Raw genomic sequence first — 21,563 nt, 5'->3', positions numbered from 1 at the left:
AAGGAAGGAAAGCAGTAAGGAAAGAAACTTCTTTTCCTTCATTTTTTTGGATAATTATAGGACAAAAATTTTCACCTAAATGCTTTGAAGTAAATCATCATATCTGTTGAAAAGTGGTATAAGAACTGCTAAATAGTTAATTTTTTAATTAAGTTGGTTTCACTACTTTTTTTCCTAATATAAGCATTTGTGTTTTGTTCCTGTGAAAAGAGTATCTGTAAACTGAACAGTTTGTCATTCTATCTTCTGATGTAATAAATAATTTTATAGTGCTCCACCCTTTTCCTTCCTCAGTCACTTGAAAATTCATATTGCTCGATTACTTGAAACTCATTGAGCTACTTGGGAAGTTAAATATCCCTGGAGTACTACTGCAATATTAATAAGAACAAAAATACTGTTTCTGAACTCTTAAAATCTATTTAGAGTTTTTCTTCATGCTTTCAGCAGAGCCGCCATGTTATATACTGGCAAACACACATGAGAAAGACTAAGGTGGCCAGATTCCTGAACACCACGGGAGAAGAGAGACAAGTATGTGTCATCCTCGGTACACTTGATGACAGAGACTTCCCAGCACACCAACTAAAGTGCATATGTGCCCTCAGCTCCTGTCACCAGATCACAGAAAACCCAGTCTAGAAGGGATCTCAGTGGGGAGTGAGTTCCTTCTTTTACCTTGCATGCATGGCTGGTTTCTGCTTTTTTTGTTAAACTGCCTTTATCTTAACCCATGAGTTTTCTCAATTTTACTCTTCTGATTCTTTCCCCCATGCCACTGGGGCAGAGTCAGCAAGCACTTCTGTGGTGCTTACTCGTCAGATGGGGTGAAATAATAACAGGTATGTTTACTCCAGCTGAAAGTTGTATGAGAAAAGCAGGACAACCTCAAACAATATAGCCTTAAGTATTGATAAGGTCTTGTTTGACCATCACCCGTGCACTGTAATTTGCAGATCATACCTGGAAAGATCAGTCTAAAAAGAAGGAGTGCTCCTCTTGCCAGGCTACTTTTATCAAGGTTTAGTAGAGAACAAGGTTTTTTTCATAACCAGGTTAAGAAGATATAACCTTAATTTACTATGAAAATGATTATTTTTCCTCATTTAATTGTTATTATGCTAGTTACCTTTAATGTGATTTGACTAACACATTTTTATTGAGAATAAGGCCACATGCAGTGAAAGAAAATATTTTTTCACTGTACATAAAAATTTTATCCTTTTTTTCAGGATTTTGACTGATTTTGAATAAATTCACTAGAGGTTTTAGCATTGGAAATAATGATGGAGAAGAGTCTCAACACAAGTGCAATCTTGCAGGCAGTCATAACTCTAACAGTTCTCTCTTGCTTTCCATCTGATCTTCAGCATCTTTATTTAAAATTGAGGATTTTTCCCTCAGACAAAACTCTGAAAAGCAGCTTTGCATCATGCTTACTTCTCAGGACAGACCCTTAGATCACACAATGCACTAGAAGGGATTTCTGTAAACAGGTTCACCATTTCATCTTAAAGGCCTTTTCTGGGTCTCAGAAACAGAATATCAAGACAGTCACTGTTAGTTATTTTCCAGAAATTATATGCTATTCTTTTTAGCCTGTATAACACATTTAGTTGTCCTTTGTCACCTTTAAAATAATTTTAAGCACCATAGGTAACAAATATTATTTTGTTCTCGGATGGCCTGAGTTGCCTGGAAATGTCTGTCTCTTCCCATCAATGATGAAGGAACCCAAGGCTGGGCTGTTGACATAGGAACTGTAGTTAAAAACCTGAGGTAATTTGGAACGAGTCAGAAATTCACAGCTCAAGCACATTACAGGAATGGTTTTTTTCTAGCTTCTTTCTGTGTGCTATTAAGAAGGCAGAAACAAATACATGAACTAATTTTATTAATAATGTGTCAAACTGTTTTTACATGGTGTTACACACTTAGCTTCTCTTAATGTCAAATGCCATGTAACTGAGTCATGTCTTTTTGTGAACCATAACAGGGCTGCTAATAAAGCCCTTAAGGTCAGCTATTGAGAACAACCTCTAATTTAAACAACTGCATTACCCTGATAATTAAACACTATTGTCTTTTATGCTCAGCAGGCAAAGTAAAATATATCCTCTTCATCCTCCTAAAAAACCTAACAAGCAAGACCTTGTATTTGACCAAAAAAGCATAGGTATGTTGTACTTTGTAGACCTTCAGTAATTTCTATTTTCTCAAGATCTGCATTGGTCTTTCTCTCCCACAGATGTTAAAGACCCTCCCATTTATCCAGTACTACTCAGGAATGAAACACAATCAAAGAATAGAAGCCATGATTTGATGCAATAATGTAATAACATGGCAGATGACGTTCAGCTCTGGATTTCTTTCTTGTCCTATTCATATGTATTCACCTTGGCTTTTCCCTGTTCTCTGAAACATTCTGCAAAATCCTTCCTTATCAAGTTCTTTCTAATTTGCAAGTGCTCACCGACAAGTGAGACTATTTTCTCCATAATAAAATAGTTTTCAATTTTTTGAAATCTTTTCTTAAAATGTCTTATTTATGTAAAATGGGATCTCAAGAACAAACATATTTCAGCCCTGAAGAATATTATCCTATTATTTACAGAAGAAAGCCAAGTGTCTCTGCAAGGAAGAATTGTTGATAGTTTTGTGTAAACATTTTCTTTCCTCTTTGAAAAAATACCCTAGAAGTTTGAATGCCAGCACTAAAAAATAAACCCTATATAACTTGCAAAATGCAAGTTTCACTTTGTCAAACCACTGCCATATTAAACACCTCTCTTAATTTTTCTACTTTAGTTCCTGGAGCTGGAAAGCTTAGAAATTAATATTCTCTGCTCAACTGAATAGATATATAGATCTGATCTCTTTGGAGGTACAAGAGTGAGTTCATCTAACAGCATCTGTTTTTCTCATAAACCTTTTGTTTGACAATGTGTGCACATATTGATGGAGGCAAAGAATGCAGACACCCTTTGCTATTTTAATCATGATAGCTAAGGCTTACACTAAATCAAGGAAGGGGTAAGGAAGGAAGTGAATATTTCTCTGCAGACATCTGGTGCAACAAAGAGAAGACAGATTAAAAGAATGAGCAGACAGGCCTAAAACAATTTTACTTTGGCTGTCTTGTTTTATTGTTCAATAAACACTCAACGGAGAGAGCCAGGCAATGGAAAAAATGGCACTGCAACAGCATGTAAAAGTTTCAGTGTCAGCATATTCAAATGTGCCTCAGTTGCTCTTATTTTAGGCATGGATTAGTTAGTTTTTGGACAGAAGGACAGAACACTTTGTGATATTGTCCTAAATGTACCCCAGGTTTGTAGGGAAGCTTATGGGTGTATTAGCACTTTCAAACACCTGCAAGCACCTTCAAACCAACTTCTGTTGCTGCCAGTCTCAACAGAAGAGTTGTGCACTGCTGGTTAGGGGTTTGAACTGCTGGTTTTTCCTGTTTAAGGCAGATATCCCAGCAACATTTCATATAATGAAGATGCAGAAAAGCAATTGAAATGATAGATTTCCATTGTACTTCATTAACAGAATGTTTTGTCTTTGAGTTAATTACTTCCATCAAGTGTTTGAAATAAAAAGCCACTGACCTTAGTTCATGAATAGTTTAACTAGAACAGTGATAAGAGAGTTGCAAGCTGTGTGTAGCATATAGCATTTAAAGGTTATTGATTTAAAGGTTATTGACTTGTGAGACATCATTAACTACTTATTGCTGAAATCAATTTCCCCTTATGTGGGCTCTGTGCCTCCAGAATTCAAAGCCTCTGTTACCACAGGGTAGAAATTGCAGTTGATGCAGTAAATTGTCTAATTTGCTTCTACATTTGCAATGCCTAGTGAAGTAATTCTTCTAAATGAAGCACACGGCTTCCTTATCCAGCCTCATAATCAGAGAGAGATGTCTCTGGAATGAACTTAGACGTCTTATCTTGAACAGACAGGATCTCCCTCTGTGCATACCTCTGTCTATTGACTGCATAAGGAATTTGTTCACATATTCTAAGAAAATTGTTTCACCACAACTAAATGCTGTATTAAGCAGATGTGACCTTTGATTTAGGAACATTTTTCCTAGCAGCAATAGGTACACCTTCCACAGGACACCTACATCTCATTTGGTCCTGCTTGACTAAGTGACTTCTATAACAAGGTGACCTGAATGAGGGAAGATGGTTGATATTGGCCACCTGGACTTTAGTAAAGCCTTTGACACCATTTCCCACAGTGTTCCTGCTGGAGAAACTGGAAGGTCATGGCCTGGATGGGAATACTTAAAAAAACTGTTCGGATGACTGGGCCCAGAGAATGGTGGTGAATTGCATTACATCCAGTTGGTAGCTGGTCACTGATGGTTACCCCAGTGCTCAATGTTGGGGCCAGTCCTGTTCAATATGTTTATCAATGATCTGGATGAGGGTATTAACTGCACCCTCAGTCAGTTTGCAGATGACACCAAGCTGGGAAAGAGTGTTGTTCTGCTGGAGAATAGGAAGGTTCTACAGAGGGATCTGTAAAAGCTGGATGGATGGATTAAAGCCAACGGTATGTGGTTCAACAAGGTCAAGTGCCAGGTCTTGTACATGTGTCATAGCAACCCCAGGCAGTGCTACAGGCTGGGGGCAGAGTGGTTGGGAAACTGACCAGTGGGAAAGGACCTTGGGGTGCTGTTCAACAGCAGTTGAACACGAGCCATGTGAGCGCCCATGTGGCCAAGAAGGCCCTGGCCTGTATCAGCAACAGTGTGGCCAGCAGGACAGGGCTGTGATTGACTGCCCCTGTACTCAGCACTGATAAGGCCTTGAATCCTGTGTTCAGTTTTGAGCCCCTCACTACAAGAAGGACACTGAGGTCCTGGAGCATGTCCAAAGAAGGGAAACGGAGCAGGAGAACGTTGTGGAACATAAGTCTCATGAGGAGTGGCTGATGGAACTGGGGTTGTTTAGCCTGGAGAGTAGGAGATTGTGGTGAGGTGGAGGTCAGTCAATTCTTCTAAGTAATGAGCGATAGAATGAGACGGAATTACCTCAAATTGCACTGGGGAGGTTTAGATTGGATGTCGGGAAAAATTTCTTCACCAAAAGGCTAGTCAAGAACTGAAACAGGATGCTCAGGGAAATGGTTGAGTCACTATCCCTGGAAGTATTCAAAAGACATGTATACGTGACACTGAGGGACATGGTTTAGTAGTGGACTCAGCAGTGCTGGGTTAGTCATTGGAACTAAAGTTTTTTTTCCCAACAGAAAGGATTCTATAACCAAAGAGAAGAAGGCTTTGTATGTGTAGCAGACAATCTACTCACCTAATTCATACTATTTAACAATCTCTGGATTCCTTATCTATAAACATGGAGACTTTTACATGATTTACAAAGCAAACATATGACCTAGTTTAAAGTACCTGACTCTAGCATGGAAAAATGTTTGTCAAATTTTTTGAGTGCTATAGTGAGAGTCTGCAGAAATGGTTCTTCTGGAGACATGGACCCAAACGTGTATATATCACTCCTCTCAGTTATGCAATTCATAGACTAAACATGTCTTCCTTTGGTGTCAAAAATGTCCAAATATTATCAGAGTCTGGTTTTTGTGAGGTTTTGTTATTTTTTACAAGGATACTTCTGAGTGCACCTTTGCAGCCTTTTGACAAATACTCATATACACAGTGACTTGCTACACATGGCCAGCCACTGTGCTTCTGCTTATGTGTCAGGTGTGGGTTAATCTTAAACACAGAACAATTCTTAAGATGTTGTTTTTCCAAAGTCATTCCTGCTTACAGTCAGCAGTTCACGTTTTTGCATCTGAAAGACTTTTAATGAGCAATTCATTACAATTAAACATTAAAAACATTATTAAGAACATAGCAACTTTTCATTTCAGTAGTTTATTTTCTCTAGGAATTGCTAAAATAGTTTTGAAAATCAGTAATTCTTGCTTTCTATCATGCCTATACTGGTTTCCGTAATAATATGATATGGATGATATTAGCTATATGAATTTAATTGGCAAATATGTTAAAGTGGATTTACAAGTAATTGCAGACAAACAAAATTCTTTATTTCATTGAGATTAAGTGTTTAGACACTGACATGAAATAACAGACTTGAAATGATTAGGCATGTTTTCATTGAAAATCTCACAGAATTTTTGACATTATTGTGAAACATTTTCATTTCACTGAGGCTGTATTTTGCATAGAAAACTAGGAAGAACTAATGATCCCTTTTTAAAAAGTTGTCTTTTGAGCAGAAGCAAACAGATGGTTTTTATTATCAAAACCAAACAACTTTTTTTTTTTTTAATCTTTCTGTATAATTTTCCTAGAAACATTGAACTGATCCAGGAAATCTGAATATCATATTATTGTATTTAGTATTTAATTTAGTTTGAAGCTGATTTCCCTGAAACATTTTCCCTAAAATTCTTTATAATAAAGACTGAACTCTTGTTAATTTTTTTAATACATCAAATTGTTAAACCACTCCCTTTTTCACTCTGCCTTTTGCTAGTACATGTTCTGCAGCTGCTCACAACTCAGAAAAACATGTCCTGCCCCTGGGAAGAGAGAGCATCTAGAGGTCCAACTAGAGGTATTTGGGAGAGTTTTAGTAGTTAAGCAGCTGCATGTCTAATAAACAGGGAGCGAAAGTAAAATTTAGTAATTTTTAATCAAACTTTAAAAAAATTTAATTTAGGATCAGAAAAATTTTAAAACTTAATTCTGGCTTCTTTAGATAGGTCTCAACATGACACATAACACTGGATGCAAGTTAAATAAACTATGCATTTACTTCAGGTTTTTTATGATAACAGCAGAAAAAAGCTCATTAAAATCTTTCCAGAATGGTAATATGAAATGGGCAGAATTTAACCTCTTTACATCCTATTTACAATATAAGGTATCCCAAATTTACTAGAGATTGTGTATTTGTCGAGGAAGAGAAAGATGATCATCATAACCTAAGAATGGAAAAGATAAAAAAAAAATAAAAAGTGAACCCAAACCAAAACAGCCAGTGCTCATTCAAGAAGTGAGAGAGAAAAGCTCAACAGTTACATACTTAAAAATTCCTATTTCTTCTGTTTTAATATGAGAATGTCTAATAACAAAGCAAAATGAGCTAGTACTACCAATAATTATAACCTCATCCTGTTACTGTATTTGAGCTTGTACAGCCATAGCTTAAATGAAATGGGACATTTAGCATGAGGCAAAAATGAAACAGAGATATAAAAGACAAGTATAAGTATTTAAATTACACTGGTTAAACTTACGGTGAAACCAGATTATATTGATTCAGCCTATTAATCTCCCTTTCCTTATTTCACATGTAAGGGAAAATTAGTAAGCACCATAGTAAGCACTTTTTCAAATTTTTGTAGTTATATGCTTAATACCTAAACAGAACCAAAGCTAAAACAAAGTTAAATGAACAGTAAGAAAAACTGGGGTTTTGCTGTGATATCTCTGTTGAAAACTCTGAATATATATGACATGAAAACACACATTTTGCAATGAGTGAAAAAGATGACTATTTACTAATAAAGAGGACTACTATTCTACTTAACTACATTGCTGCAGTTCAAATTAATCGGAAATTAATTTGAACTCAGATTTGCTTGTGAACCACATACAGGGTTTGGGATTTGCCTTCTACATCCTTATGTGGAGCTGCAGTTGATTCAGATAATATTTTCATTTGGTTCAGAAACCAGGGAAACTTTTTTCTCACTACTCATTGTGTGCTTAGAATTTACAACAATGAACTTATGGCGGCCTTCATAAAATCAAACTCTCCCTTACTTGAGGCAATATTAAACAGCAAGTAACTGGACAACAAAATGTCTGTGCCCAGTGCAGGGTGACAGTGTGACTTCAGGGAACCTCTCATTTGCTGTTATTTGTAGCCCAGGGAACAGTAGGTGTCAGAAACAGGCACCACAACTTCTTTGCTTCCAGTCAAACGGCACCAGTGGTGCAAAATTAACGGAAAAAAAAATATCACCTTGGATGTTCTGTCCCATGGGCTATGCTACAAAACCCCACATATTCTGGCAGATACTGTCCTCGTTCTGCCTCATAACTCTGAACAGATATTATCCACAGTCTTGGCAGACATTATCCTGCAAGGTAAACTTGAGACTATAAATCTTTCAACCTCATTAGTTATTAATAAAGAAGATGGATGATTTTATCAGGGAAGTTTCTTTGTTGATAATACAGTGTAGGTTACCTCTGACCTGATTCCATGGACTGAGAATTGATATCACTGAGATGCCTTTGGACAGCACATGAATGTGAATCACAGTATTATGGCAAGTGTGAAAGGAATGGAAATGCAGAGATGAGCAACTTTCACTGTGGAGAACCTCAAATCCAATGGGCATAACATTCTTGGTTTGTGGAAGGCTCACTTCAGCAGCAAAGTGGAGAACATGGAGAGCTCTAAAAATTAATGTACTTTCCCAATTTCCACAAACACAGGGTGATACCAGAGGCTTGCAGATCACTACACAAAGCGCTGCTTAATCATCTGAATTTCAAGGGACTGTGTTCATTACAAGGCATTTCTAGATCTACATTTCAAGCATCACGTCATTCTGGAAAGTCCTCAAAAACTCTGAGCTTGGTAATTTTCTTTACTCATATTTGTCATTTTTCATTTCTTCACACAATGAAAATCCTTCACCATCCACTTGTTTGCTTCTACAAGTACCCTAAATCTGCTGTTCTACACCATCCTGTGTCTTGAGATTAAACCAAGCTATATTACCCAGAGACTACTGCACCCCATTACAAGACTTAGTTCTAATATGCTTGGTAGCTTAAAATGCCAAAATGAATTACTGTTAATAATTTTTTGTATTATTTTCAGCTTGAAAGGAAAAAAGTAATACTTAACTCCTGAGCACTTAATCATAATACCACAATGTAAAAGGACACATACCTTAATATTTTGTCACTTTTAGCTGTGACTAATTTCTTTGATTGAGACTGGACATTCTGGACAACCAGACCTGATTGCTTACTTGTGGAGCTCTGACCTCAGCCCCAGTATGGCATTAGAATGTCCTTTGGTAATAGCATTAATAAAGGCTGAGATTTTAGGGATGGGTTGTAAGATAAGAGGGGACGACAATGCATTCTTATCTGTTTTGCTGTTTTGTTGCAGGAGAGGAATTTAAAGAAACAGAAATAGTAGTTGTTAAGTCTGGTGCAGTACCATCTGAAAATAATTTATAAAAGCAGTGAATATATTGCCTAAAATACTGTACTATCAAGAGCTCCTGGCTGGGTTCCAGCGCCCAAGATGAAAGAATCCCCTGACCCTGGAGGCTGCTGGATTCAGCTAGAGGCTGTGTCTGCTGAAACATCCTTAACACAAGAAATAGAAAGACCCTGATGGTGTATTTTTGTTATGATCTATATGGACCAGGACAGCTAGAATCCAAGCAATTGTTATGCCTGAGGTAAGTTTCTTGCTCTTAGAGCTGCACCTACCAGAATACTGTAGTAATAATCAGAAATAAAATAACTGAACAGTTACAGAGGCTACTGTTTGCTTCAGCAACGAATATGGAAAACATTTTGGAATGCAACTATAAAACACATTTCACCCTACGTATGCCAATCACTGTCTCTATCTCAAATTTTAAAAATTCAAGCTTTGTGTTACGGTTTAAAAAAAACTAAACAAACAATGAGAGGTCAGAATTTTATTTCAGTGCATGAATCCTTGAGAAAACAGAAGTCCAAGCTTCGGCTTCTTACATGACTGTAAGACAGGACTGGCACTTAAAGAAATAGAAATAGTGTTTGTTAAATCTAGCAAAGTACTATCTGAAAATAATTTAGAAAGACAATGAATATGTTGCGTGAAACATTATATTATAAAACATAAAATTATGTAATACATTTTCTGGAGGAAAAAATGCTCATTAGAAGACTTAAGAAGTCAGAGACCAATTGAGGTTTTTTTCCATCAGTACTTCAGTAGTTCCCTCCCTCCACAGCAGCTTCTTAGGATTACTAAATTATATTTCAAATGAACAAAAGACTCATTAAATGTTTGGTTATTATTTCTTCAAACCTTTCTAACATACTTAATAACTTAACACATTTACTTGTATGTTTTGCATTACAGAGATTTAGCAGTGGTACAATTTAACAAAGAATTTTTTTAAGCATTTGCTGTAATGAATATGAACAAATACCAAATACTTACATTTGTCTTGCCTATAAACTTCCATAGTTCAGCTGACTTGGTATGTACTGTTTCCTAATAAGATAATGCAACATATTCTGACATGATGATGTGCAGGGATTAGGTGAAGGTTTGGAAATATCATGGGAACTGTCTTCCTAACTCATTTTTGTGTCTCACATCTTTTGCTTTTGCATGCGCAAAAGAACTGGAGTACTTTAAAAAATATATGCAGACATCCTGTGATTCCAAGTGAATGCACACACTGGTGAAGCAAATGTATGAATTTTTAACTGCCATGGACACCAGTACCGAGGTATTTTCATTTTGAATTCTATATGAAAGAGAATCTGAATGCCAACATTTTTGGGAGTCATGCATGGCTATGAAACTTCTGTTTCAGTCTCTGTAATAGCTACTTTTTGAAGAAAGGTCTCTACAGAGGTACCTCTAGTGTGTGCTTAAACACAGCTGCTTTTTTCTGTCAGACACAGACCAAGCTAATTTAAAGTATGCTCTATATATTTCTCACCCTATTACTGAAGAGCACTTCAGAGCACAACTACTGAAGACTATGTCTATTCAGGTGTAAAAGAAATAAGTTTCATAGAATCTGCGCTAGGAGAGAACAATTTGAATTCTGATACTATCAAACTATAACAACTATTCAAAATCATCTAATTTAAACTATAAAAAGAGCAGAAACCTAGTAGGGAAAAAAAAAAAAAAGATAAGCAGAAACTTGTCTCAGTTCAAAAGGATGTATTTCAGGCTCTTATCTATCACATTGTTACTACTGAATATGCTCAAATATTCTCCAGCACACTCACCTCTTTTTGACGGTACTTAATTGCCAGTTTCAATCTTGCAAGATCATTACCACTTTGTTCTTCTATCAAGCTATTATCATCTCTGTAATTAAGAATAATTTCCAATTCCCTGGAACTCCGTGTCTGATCCAGGAGATCTTTTGCAAATTGCTTGCATTGCCGTGACAGTTCCTCATACTCTGACTTAAACTCATTTTCGACTTTACTCAGTTCCTGCAGCTCCCAGCTCAGTTGAAAAGCGGTAAGGAAAGGATCCTCACTGGACAAAGCAATCAAGGATGGGCTCGCCAGAGCCTTGTAGATATTGAGTCTGGACCGAGAGTGGCGGAGGCTGTCCACATCTGAGCTTGAGACACATTCGACACAGTTACAGCGCACCTCGTGTGGCCTGGGCACAGACACCCCTTTCTGCACAAGGAGCTTTATTATTTCATAATTGTTGGTGTGGGCAGCCAGAATAATAGGTGTGATATCCGGTGTAAATTCTGAAAACTGCTTGTCCAGAAGCACTGGTGGCACCTGTGAAAGAAGGCAAAAACCCTTACAGGCCTCCTCATTGAACAAGAGTTATAGAAAATTAAGCTAGAAATGGTTTACCAGGTAATACACTTACTGATGGATCTTTATTTCAGTCCAGAGTTGAAGGAAACTATTTAAATATAACAATTCAATCAGCTAAGACTGTGTTTTTCCAGTTAATTAATTGTAATAAACAGGGTGTGCCTGTTTCTGTTTCATAGAACTTGTTTATATATAAACAACCCATGGACAATGATTTATTAGAACAAATTAACAAGGACGAGTTAGACACAAATGCTCCACCCCGACCCCTTGAAGTGAGCAAGATGGGAATTGTTTATTGTCTCTCACTGGTTTGTCTCAGTTTCATAGGGAAGAAAATGCATGGGGGACATAACTGTGAATCTCTGAAGGAAGCAATGACCAGGACATAGACAAGTTAGATTTAGAAAATAAAATGGTCAAGTAAATGAGAAGAGTAAATGAGAAGAAAATATGTTTTTTCTTAAAGAGAATGTTGAAAGTATGGCCATGTAGAAAAACAAAAATACTTGCCACAAAGAGCTTAATGTCTTAAGGCTCAGTTCTACATTCACTTGCACAAAGAAACACATTCTGTTTATAGGAAAATAGGGGAGTTAGTAGAAAAAAGGTTCCCAGAGACCATTTTTAAAGCCTTTTCTGAGATGCATTTTTGTTTTGTCAGTCTGCTTTATCAGAAGACTGTAAGGTTTTTCATTTTAAGCTGTTTCTTTATTTTACACTACCAGACTCTAAAGCGTTTCAGAGGTTAAGACAATTAATTTGATTTGTATGACTAAAAATGTGAGTTCAATTAGCCAATGTCAATCAAAAAAAATTATATTGGCATCATCACTTACAGACTGACTTTTGTCCACAGCTCAATAAACAAGTACAAACTCAATCCACAGAGCACTACAGAGAGGCACTCTGAGGGATGCTCTTTCAGGAGGAAGAAAAAAGGAAATAATTTGACTCAAAGCTATCTGAAGGCTAGAGAAACAGATGGTCATTGCAGGGAGGAAAAAATTTTTGATGCAAGTCTCACACAAGTGGAGTGGGAGTGTTAAAATGGGGCTGGAAAGTCAAGACTGGGGATCTGGCATTCAGGACTGTAATCACACATCCCTGGGGAAGCAAAACCTGCCTGGCCATAGTGCATTACTGACCTTAAGTCACTGTGCCAGATTCTGAGAAGGTATGTGGAGTCAACAGGCAGAAATCCCTTTTCTCTGCTCTCATGCACTCAGACATGCATGCTTGTCTCGGCACCGAGCCAGGCTGGCACTGAGTTTGTTTTAGCACAGGACTGTGGGCTGACTGAACTGGCACACCCACCCTCATGGTCCCGTGCAGAGGGTGCAGCTATCCTCACAGATGGGTGCTCACAATCAGTGGTTCTGAGCCAAGAAGCCTCTGTGAAACTTCACTTCTGCTTGCTTTATTCTGAGGTACAAACAGTGCAGCATGTGCAGAGAAACATGGGTTAAATATTACTCATGAGGTAAGAAACTCAGCTGAGAATATACTGAACGGATGGATATGGATGGAGGGAACACTTGGGTGCAAGGAGAAACAGAAGCTCTGTGTGCTGCGCCTGGTCTCAGGTGAAAAACCACGACTGTGGACATATGACTTCCCAGAGGACTCTGTGGCCCTGCCCACGCTGCTCTGTCAGGTCTCTTTCACAGTACCTCTGGGACATCTGTCACTTCCTGGCTGGACACTGCACAGAGCCCACCTGGGGATGCCCAGGTGCCCCGATCACATCATTATTCCTGTCCAGTGTGAACTGGGCTTGAAATCCATCTGTTTTCTCTCCTGTCTTGGTGTCAGTTTGGGGGAAGTGAGACCTGTTTCCTACCTCAATTCTCACAAGTTATTGCAGTCTTAGATTTGACTTCTCTTTTACTTACATATTATATAGGAAGAAAGAGAGCACTGCATGCACACAAACACACTTGTCATGTTCTCTAAATTGCAACTGGACCAGCCCTTTTGAGACTACAACAGCATGAAAATGGTGATAGAGATTCAAACATTTCATTAGTAGAAATGAGATTTTGCATGATCATAGAGCTGTAAAGGTTTACAGAGAGGCATGTGTTGTGTTCTGACAGTGTCTGCTACAAGCAGTGAGACTCCCCCTTGGCCTCAGGTTTAGGGTGCCAGGGAGTGAAAAAGAGTGCTGCAAGGGCAGAAAACTCAAGGTCAGAAAGTTATAACTTCAAACTCACTGACTGCTCAGAGTATAACTCTGTCACTTCACATGTTGCTGTTTTTTTACATTCTGACAGTACTGAAGTAACACTTGCTTCAAGCCCTGCCAGAACTGAGTTCTGTCTTAAACATATCATCAGCTGTAAGCTCTGAAAAATTAAGACGCAGCTTTAAACAACATGGCATTACAGTGACTGACTTGTACATGAGGTCCATTTCCTTACAAGCTGCTTGCTTTTTCTCATAGCTGATAAAACCTTTCATCTTAAGATAACTCAGATTCAAGGCTAATGCACACATTTTGGAATTCATCACATCAGAATTTATCCAAACACAGAAGTATTTATTAAATCTTTTTAGCCTTAACTTACAGAAAAATTTAAAGGATTAACCCTAAGGCTTCAACTTTAATTACATGATTACTTTAACCCCTGATCCTTTACCTCCTATTTTAAGATTTTATGCTAATTTAAACGACAATATCGAAGTAATAAGGTCAAATTATTCCCTCATCTGAAGCAAAATGAAGTACTTATCTTTGAAGTACTGAGCACTCTCATGGTATTCAGAAAATTTCAACATCTAATGGCTGACCCAGAGTATTTGCTCTTAAGTTATCAGATTTACAATGAATTTTACTTTCAAACTACTAAAAATAATTCTCTTTAAAGAGAACCAAACCAAATAACCAGCACACACTGATATTAGCCACACATTTGGAAGCCTTGACAGAACACTCACAGAAAACATTTGAGTCTTCCTTAAATCCTGAAGGATGGAAAGATACTAGGTCTTACATTCACTGACTGTGACCTCCCAAGGATCAGCAGTAGTGTAACTATGTTATACATTTTGGAGTTGGTGTGCTGAATTTGAGGCTGCTTAAACTTGGCAAAGTCAAATAATTTTTGCCTTCTTACATTTTGTGAAGAATTTCTACTTCAACACTAATTACAGAGCTGATGAAGAGGTTTGGTGACTACATATATTTGTTATGAATGTCTATGTGATTAGTAGACAAAAAAAAAAACAACCAAAACAAAACAGAAAATAAAGGAGAGCTCAAAGTCTGAACACTTGAGTGCTCAAGGGCATGAGATTTTTTTGGTCACATTTCTTTTCCCTGCACTCAGTGTAAGTGGGAATGAGTCAGTCTGGTTTGGATATCTAACAATTCTTTTAGATACCAAGTGGAATAATCCTCTTCAATGTGTTTATATTCCCTGTATGGTCTGTCTGAAGACAAGCTCCTTTGCTATGACAGGAAGAGGAATCTAGGTTAAATTAATGCCAGTTAGGACTGAGATGTTTTCCTGTCCCCATGACAAAGGAGAGACCATGTGTTGTTGATCTCCTAGACATCCAGGAAACAGAAAAATATAAGTCAGTTTGGAAAACAAAAAACATAAACCCCATGTCTATCCTTTTCTCCATCTAGATTTCTCATAAAAGCTCATTGCTGCAATATCTCAACATAGTGACTGAAAAGTGCAGAGTCCATTTACCTGCTGTTTAAGTGCAAGAGCTCAGAATCTATGGAAATCTATTTCCTTGGGCAAATAGACAGGTTCCCTGGCTCTTGTCCTTGTTTATTTATTTGCAATTATTTTGTCTTTTGTTTGTAAATGAAAGAAAATCCCACTTGGTTTTAGGCAGTTAGGGGAACGAATTTCTGAGTCATGTCCATCATGACAGCATGATTGGAGGAAAAACCTAAAGCAAAGGCAAAAAGAGAATATATGACAGATAAGATGAATACATACGTCATGCAGTACCAGGTTATATAAGGAAATTTTTATTATTAAAGTGTGTCATCAAAGTCTCTCTGCTTTATCACTAATTTTCTCTAGCAGTCATCAGTCAAACACCTTGAAAATGCTCAACTCTACATTTCTGTACAGCCACAGCACAAGAGTTATCCCTATGCATACATAGTTCCATGCCTTTCATTCTGGTTTGTTGAGTTCTTCTCTTCTTTGGTTTGCTATTATTAGATCATTATTTTATCACCTGAAATACATCCAGGTTAAGACACTAAAAGTGGTTCCCCTGGGAAGGGTTCAAAAATTCCTCCTACTGCAACTCCTTTACCGTGGACTAAGTCCCAATAAACATCCAGATATTCTGAATAACTTAGAGATATCATGTCAGGATAACTTGAAATCAGTTGTCACAGCACTGGAGGGGTCCTGAGACTCATGTTTAAACTATCCTCACAAGACCACACAAACAGCAGGACTGCAGTGGTGGCTCCAGATTGTCTCAAAGTGCTTTTTCCCACCCCGGGGTGCACCTGTGTGGTGCACAGCTGCATGTAAGGCAGTTGTACATCAAGGATGCAAGGTAGAAAAGTGGATGGAAGTGACCAAGCCGAGCTCAGGGACAGCATCATTTCCGAGCAGTGTGTGTGGCACCAGCCATGCAACACCCATCCAGTACACTGTCATTGTCTGCTTTCCAGGGCAACTTCCCTGGCCTCCCTGAGAAGGGTTCTACCTGTTTATTGTCCTTGAACTCATTACATTTCCTAATGATAAGTACCAAATTCTTAATCTGCTACTGAACTGTTGTCTTTCATTGGTTAAAATTCTACCACCATGTCTATTTTTTAATTTTTTGTAGGAAAGAGACACATAACAGATGTAAAACAGAGGGTCTTAGGCACTGTAAGCTGACTAATAACAGTCTAAGGACTAAATGCAAATGTTTAGTAATACTGTAACTTCTTAAGAATGCATACTTTCATAAGATTTAATTACAAATTCTGTCCTTTACCATTTTCATATGCACATTTTACCTCAGGACTGTCAAGGTGTTTAATGCTTAACTTCCAGGATTTCTTTTCTCTGGAGTCTAATGTAATTACAGTTATGAATTAAAGCCAGGTAGGTATAGCAAAAAAAAAAATTAAAATTCAGATATTTTTATGTGAATATTTTTTACCAAAGTATTCCAGATGTTTTTTTTGTTTATCTTGAAAAGTTCCTTTATTCCAGTATTTCCCTATAATCTAACAATAAGAAACAGCAATCCCACATTTTTCCAGATTAAATTATTGTGATTACACTATGTGATTATGACAATTTGAAATATTAATTATACAAAATGTCCCTAATATTTTCCTGTGAAACTATTATATTTCCTGTAATGCGAGAAAGATGTCTAGCAGAGGGGAGCTCTGATAAGCAACCCAAGAGATATATCTAATTTTATATAGCTGACATTGGGTAAAGCACACACTCGTCTTAGCATGGAGCTGAACATACTTTATTCTTCAGACACAAGCCATGTGCTAACTAGCTCAAAACTTGATTGCTGTGCTCATGCTGGTACTGACCCACAGCAGCTAGCCATGGCTTGTGTCTCCTAACCTGCACTGCTGGGATACAAGACAGGTATTTTCCAAAAGTACTGCATTCATCATTTTGGCCAGCTCTCCAGGATGTGAGAAATAAGGGTATGAACAGTTAATGCTGAATGTGTTACCTTAGGAGCTTTCTTTTAGTCTGTCTCCTCCTGGTAAGGGGGGAAAGGCAACATTCTTGCCTCTGTGTAAGTCCTTCTCAATGTACATCACATCATAATATATTTCCAAGGCTCAGGCCTAAACGCCCTCATTTGGTGGTAACATGATTCACTGTTAGCAAAGGATATCTTCCTCCCACTTAGAATAGTGTTTTATGTAATATCATGTCCATTTATTTTGCTGAACATTTACTTTCAGCTTTGCTGGGACATGGATGGAACAGGGATGTTTGTAGTAATACAAAATCCCTGTCATATTTAAGGAGGCTTCAGTGCTTGCCTTTTCACAAGTCTGTGAATTTTGAACAGTTAAATGTACAAGTCTGAGTTATTTTCATCCATTTTTTCTTCCAAGCACAAGCTGAGTTTATTAAACCTTGGATGTGGGGTTTTTTTTATCAGCTACCGTTAACCTTCCCCAAAGATGTGAGCTTTCTAATGCTTGTTCATGCTCATCTTATTACAGCTGAACCAATTTGTGTGTCACAAGTGTCACATCATGGACTGATCACTTCCAGTCTCCATGACAGCCACACTGCACAAAAAAGCATTAATGTAACACATTAAGGAAAAGAATTTGACCAATCTGTTTCTAAAGCTCTGCAGTGGTGGGTGGATATGTCACACCATTTCCTCACAATGTTTCTGATACTTCATATGCTCTACCTTTGTGCAGTTTAAGCCCATAAACTCTTGTTCTATGAAATGTGAATACAGAGAATACTTCATTTATTTGCTTAGTTTCTAAGTTTTCAATCAGACTTTCCTTATGGGGGCAGGAACAGGATAGGTCCCTTCCAGCTTCCCATCCTTTAAGGTCCCTTCCAGCTCAGGCCATTCTGTGATTCCACAATTCTATGATCTGTGCTCATTCTGACATCATCAGATGTGATTCTGACTTTTGAACAGTAAAATGGTATTGTCCAGTCTTTTTGTGTTAGTCTTGTTTTAATATTCCCTGCAGAACTGTTATCTTAATTGTTTTCAATTCCAAGACATACTTGGTTGATTATTTCTGTTCCACTTAGAACCTTACATTTTTTCTTACTGAACTCTTTTATTTTTCACAGAAAAAATTGCTTGCCAAAATCTGAATTCTAATTGTGTCCTGCAACAGCCTTGAGATCCCCCCACATTGTCAGTTGCCTACAGAATTAACAGGCCCTCTATTTCATCTAAAACGTCATGAATAATTGCACTGATAGTGACAGACCCCTGCAGGACTGCTCATTTCACCCCTCTGATGAACTCATATGTCCTGTTTGACCGAGTACTGTGGGCACCTCCTGTGAGTGTGGTTTTCTTAGACTGTCTTTTGAGTGACAGTTTATGAAATCTTACAAATCTCGAGCTATATGATATGTGCTGCTCTTCCCCAACATACAGAACTTGCTATCTGGTGATGAATGATAATTATATTGTTATGACAAGCTTTGTTCCTGACAAATCTTGGTAGACTGTTATTCATGTCTATATTTTCTTCCAGGTGCTTACAAGCAGAATGTTTGACTATCTTCTTCAGGATAGTCTGTGCTGTAAAAAACTATAGTTCTCTTTTATTTGAAAAAAGAGAATATGGAATGGAAAGGGAATGCTGTAAAATTAATTGATAACAGTTTCCAGACAGAGCAGAGGAAAAGACATTGGATTTGATAGGTTTAGACATGAATTTTTTGGGTGTAACTGATGTCAAAGGATTTCAGTGCTTTATTTCTCTCTTTTTTTAAAACAATTTTTTATTTTGTCCTCCCTGTATCTGTGAAAAAACTCTAATCCAAAATACTGCCTGTACATCAAACTGCTTATTTCCACTGAATATTTTCCTGTAAGCATTATGAGTGAATGGATGTGCTGTTTCATCAGACAATGCCAGTGGCTTGAGCAAGGGCAGGAAATTGCTTAAAAAGTAGACACTCAACAGAAGACTGTGAGAATATTTAGAATTTGTTTTCAGCTACGGAATTTACACTTGCTCTCTCCACATACAATTTTTAAACAGGTGAAGGAGTGTTTCTAGTAGGAGTTCTGGGCATTGCTTGACTCCTCATAATGAGGAGTGAGAAGCAAAAGTTGTTTTCACTCAAGGGACAGTGAAAGCAGAAAAGTAAAATGGTTCAGAAAAAAACATGAGAGCTGAGAAAGAAGAAAGATCTTACAATGGAAAAGATTAAAGGGGAACTTGAATTATTTCCATCATGATAAAGCTCATATATACCTCTTTTGGAGTTTGCATGATGAGTAAAGTCAATACTGAAATGTCCTGAATGTTCAAAGTAGATCTACGGGGGCCTTCCCATTTGAATTTATTAAATGGATGCATAGATAATTTTCCCAAACACAAAATGGTTCATAAAGACAAATCATTTTAATGAACCTTAGGTCTGATATTCTATTTCCTGAGAAACTGTGTCTCTGGTCTGATTGCTAAAATGTGGAAAAGCTCTTGCTTTTCCCTGTTCATTTTTCCTGTACCAAAATGGCTCCAACAATCTGCTACAGAGGTGGAAAGAAACTGGCTTGCTTTGACAATGCATTTTTCAGAGAAATGTCAGAACAAAGGAGTTCTAAGAATCTTAAACAGAATCCTTTGTTTATCCCTGAGCTTCCTAGATCTAGAAAGAAGAAAAGCCATCCCACTGGCTATGGAATTATAAAGATTGTTTCTGAAAAGGAGCTTTTGCAGAAAAGACAATAACAGATTGGTGGCCTCCTGTGGTATCAACAAACTGTTTAGGAGATACAAGTGTCTCAGAAGGTGGGAATTAGCTAAATGTCTTTGCAGCTGATTGCAATTATTTAACTTTGCAAAGCAATTTGTGATATCTTCACGGCTGGGAAGTAAATTTAATATTTGAAAAGGGTTGTACTCACAATGAACAATGTGGGAAACAGGTAAATTCACAAAACACAGAAAAATGTTTTCTCTATTTAAAAAAAAAAAATTAAGAGAAAGGAATACAAAATATTATGGCAGAGACAAAGAAACCTGTATCTTAAGAGGATGCGGAGGAACTTCACAATAAGCTGTTTCACAAGTACATTATTCCCAGTATATTTTTCAGTGGTCTGTTATTTAACAGCAGCTCTACATTTTGAACCATACTGTAAATTTCCCATATTTCACAGATGCAAAACAGAACATTTTTTCTGAAGTATAGAGAGGCTCACACAACTATGCTAGGATATGCTGGGAATGAAAGATGTACTTGAGAGGCAAAGGACTGAAAACTGAATTTTATTACAGGTTGATGATACTTTCAGCTGGATTCAATTCCTTAACAATAGACACGTTAAGATCCTCCTTGTATACAAGAATCAACTGAACAATCCTTCTGCTTAAGAGGTTTTGGAAGCATGTAAGTAAACAAGAGAAGATTGCTAGAAATAAAAAGATTCCCTTTGAATTCCCACTACAAAGAGGAGAAATGGGAGAGACATGCATTATTATAACCTGCCCTACACAGTGAGGGATCAGGGGCAGAAGAGTTAGTCAGAGGTATTTAAGGGTACATTGCTAGAAGGAAACTTTTGAAAATTATGCCAAGGGGAATGGATTGGTTCAAACACCTTAACACTCCTTGTTTCAAGTTAGGCTTATCTTAGTATTGTATTCCTCTTCAGTTCACCAGTTGCTTGGATCTTGATCTGTACAGATCTTACACACACAGTGCATCCATGCATAAAGATGTATTTTTAATGTGCTTTAGGATATGGAAATGGGTTTTTGGGTTTTTTGGGTGAATGTAAGTATCTTTCTGCTACATTCAGGGCATGGTAGTAAGCAAAGACTTAATGGACAAAGGTCTAAATGATCAAGGAGCAGGGAAGAGAAATTTAATCTTATCAGCCAGATGGGCTTGTACTTACAGTAAATGTCATAAAATAAGTTGGTAGCAAATAAAATGGTGGTAGACTTTTGCATTTTCTGCAAATATTCAGCTGTATCTCAGCAGTACATAATAGGAAAAGATACACTTTGAGGGTAGATATTTCGGGTTTCTTTTTTTTTTTTTTCCTGCCAGAAGGCCTCATACACTCTGACAAGCCTGCAAACTTAGATAATATTTTATTACCAGCTCCGTAGTGTTTTAGTAGCTGAGTTGAAAGGGGAACTAATTTTGCCTCCTGCCAATCTGGGGTGAAGATATGGAAGATATGGATCCTGGTACAGGCACATGTACAATTAAAACACTTCTGTCAGTGCAGTATGTGACAT

The 21,563-nt window shown here is 37.4% G+C and overlaps 1 protein-coding gene across 4 annotated transcripts in view; it reads right to left on the bottom strand.

Annotated features, from left to right (window-relative positions):
* The window catches only part of TRPC4 (transient receptor potential cation channel subfamily C member 4), a 133,111-nt gene that overhangs the window by 51,002 nt on the left and 60,546 nt on the right, over nucleotides 1-21,563 (bottom strand). For 3 of the 4 annotated variants that reach the window (XM_064408942.1, XM_064408944.1, XM_064408943.1), the window contains one exon: nucleotides 11,063-11,581. The exons of the other annotated variant lie outside the window; for it this stretch is intronic. In XM_064408942.1, the coding sequence (XP_064265012.1) occupies nucleotides 11,063-11,581 (519 nt within the window). The remainder of the gene's footprint in view (nucleotides 1-11,062; nucleotides 11,582-21,563) is intronic. 4 annotated transcript variants of the gene reach the window in all.

The sequence above is a fragment of the Passer domesticus genome, chromosome 2, assembly GCF_036417665.1.
Source record: "Passer domesticus isolate bPasDom1 chromosome 2, bPasDom1.hap1, whole genome shotgun sequence".
In the NCBI taxonomy this organism is placed as follows: Eukaryota; Metazoa; Chordata; class Aves; order Passeriformes; family Passeridae; genus Passer; species Passer domesticus.
This window is presented reverse-complemented; position numbering and strand designations above follow the sequence as displayed.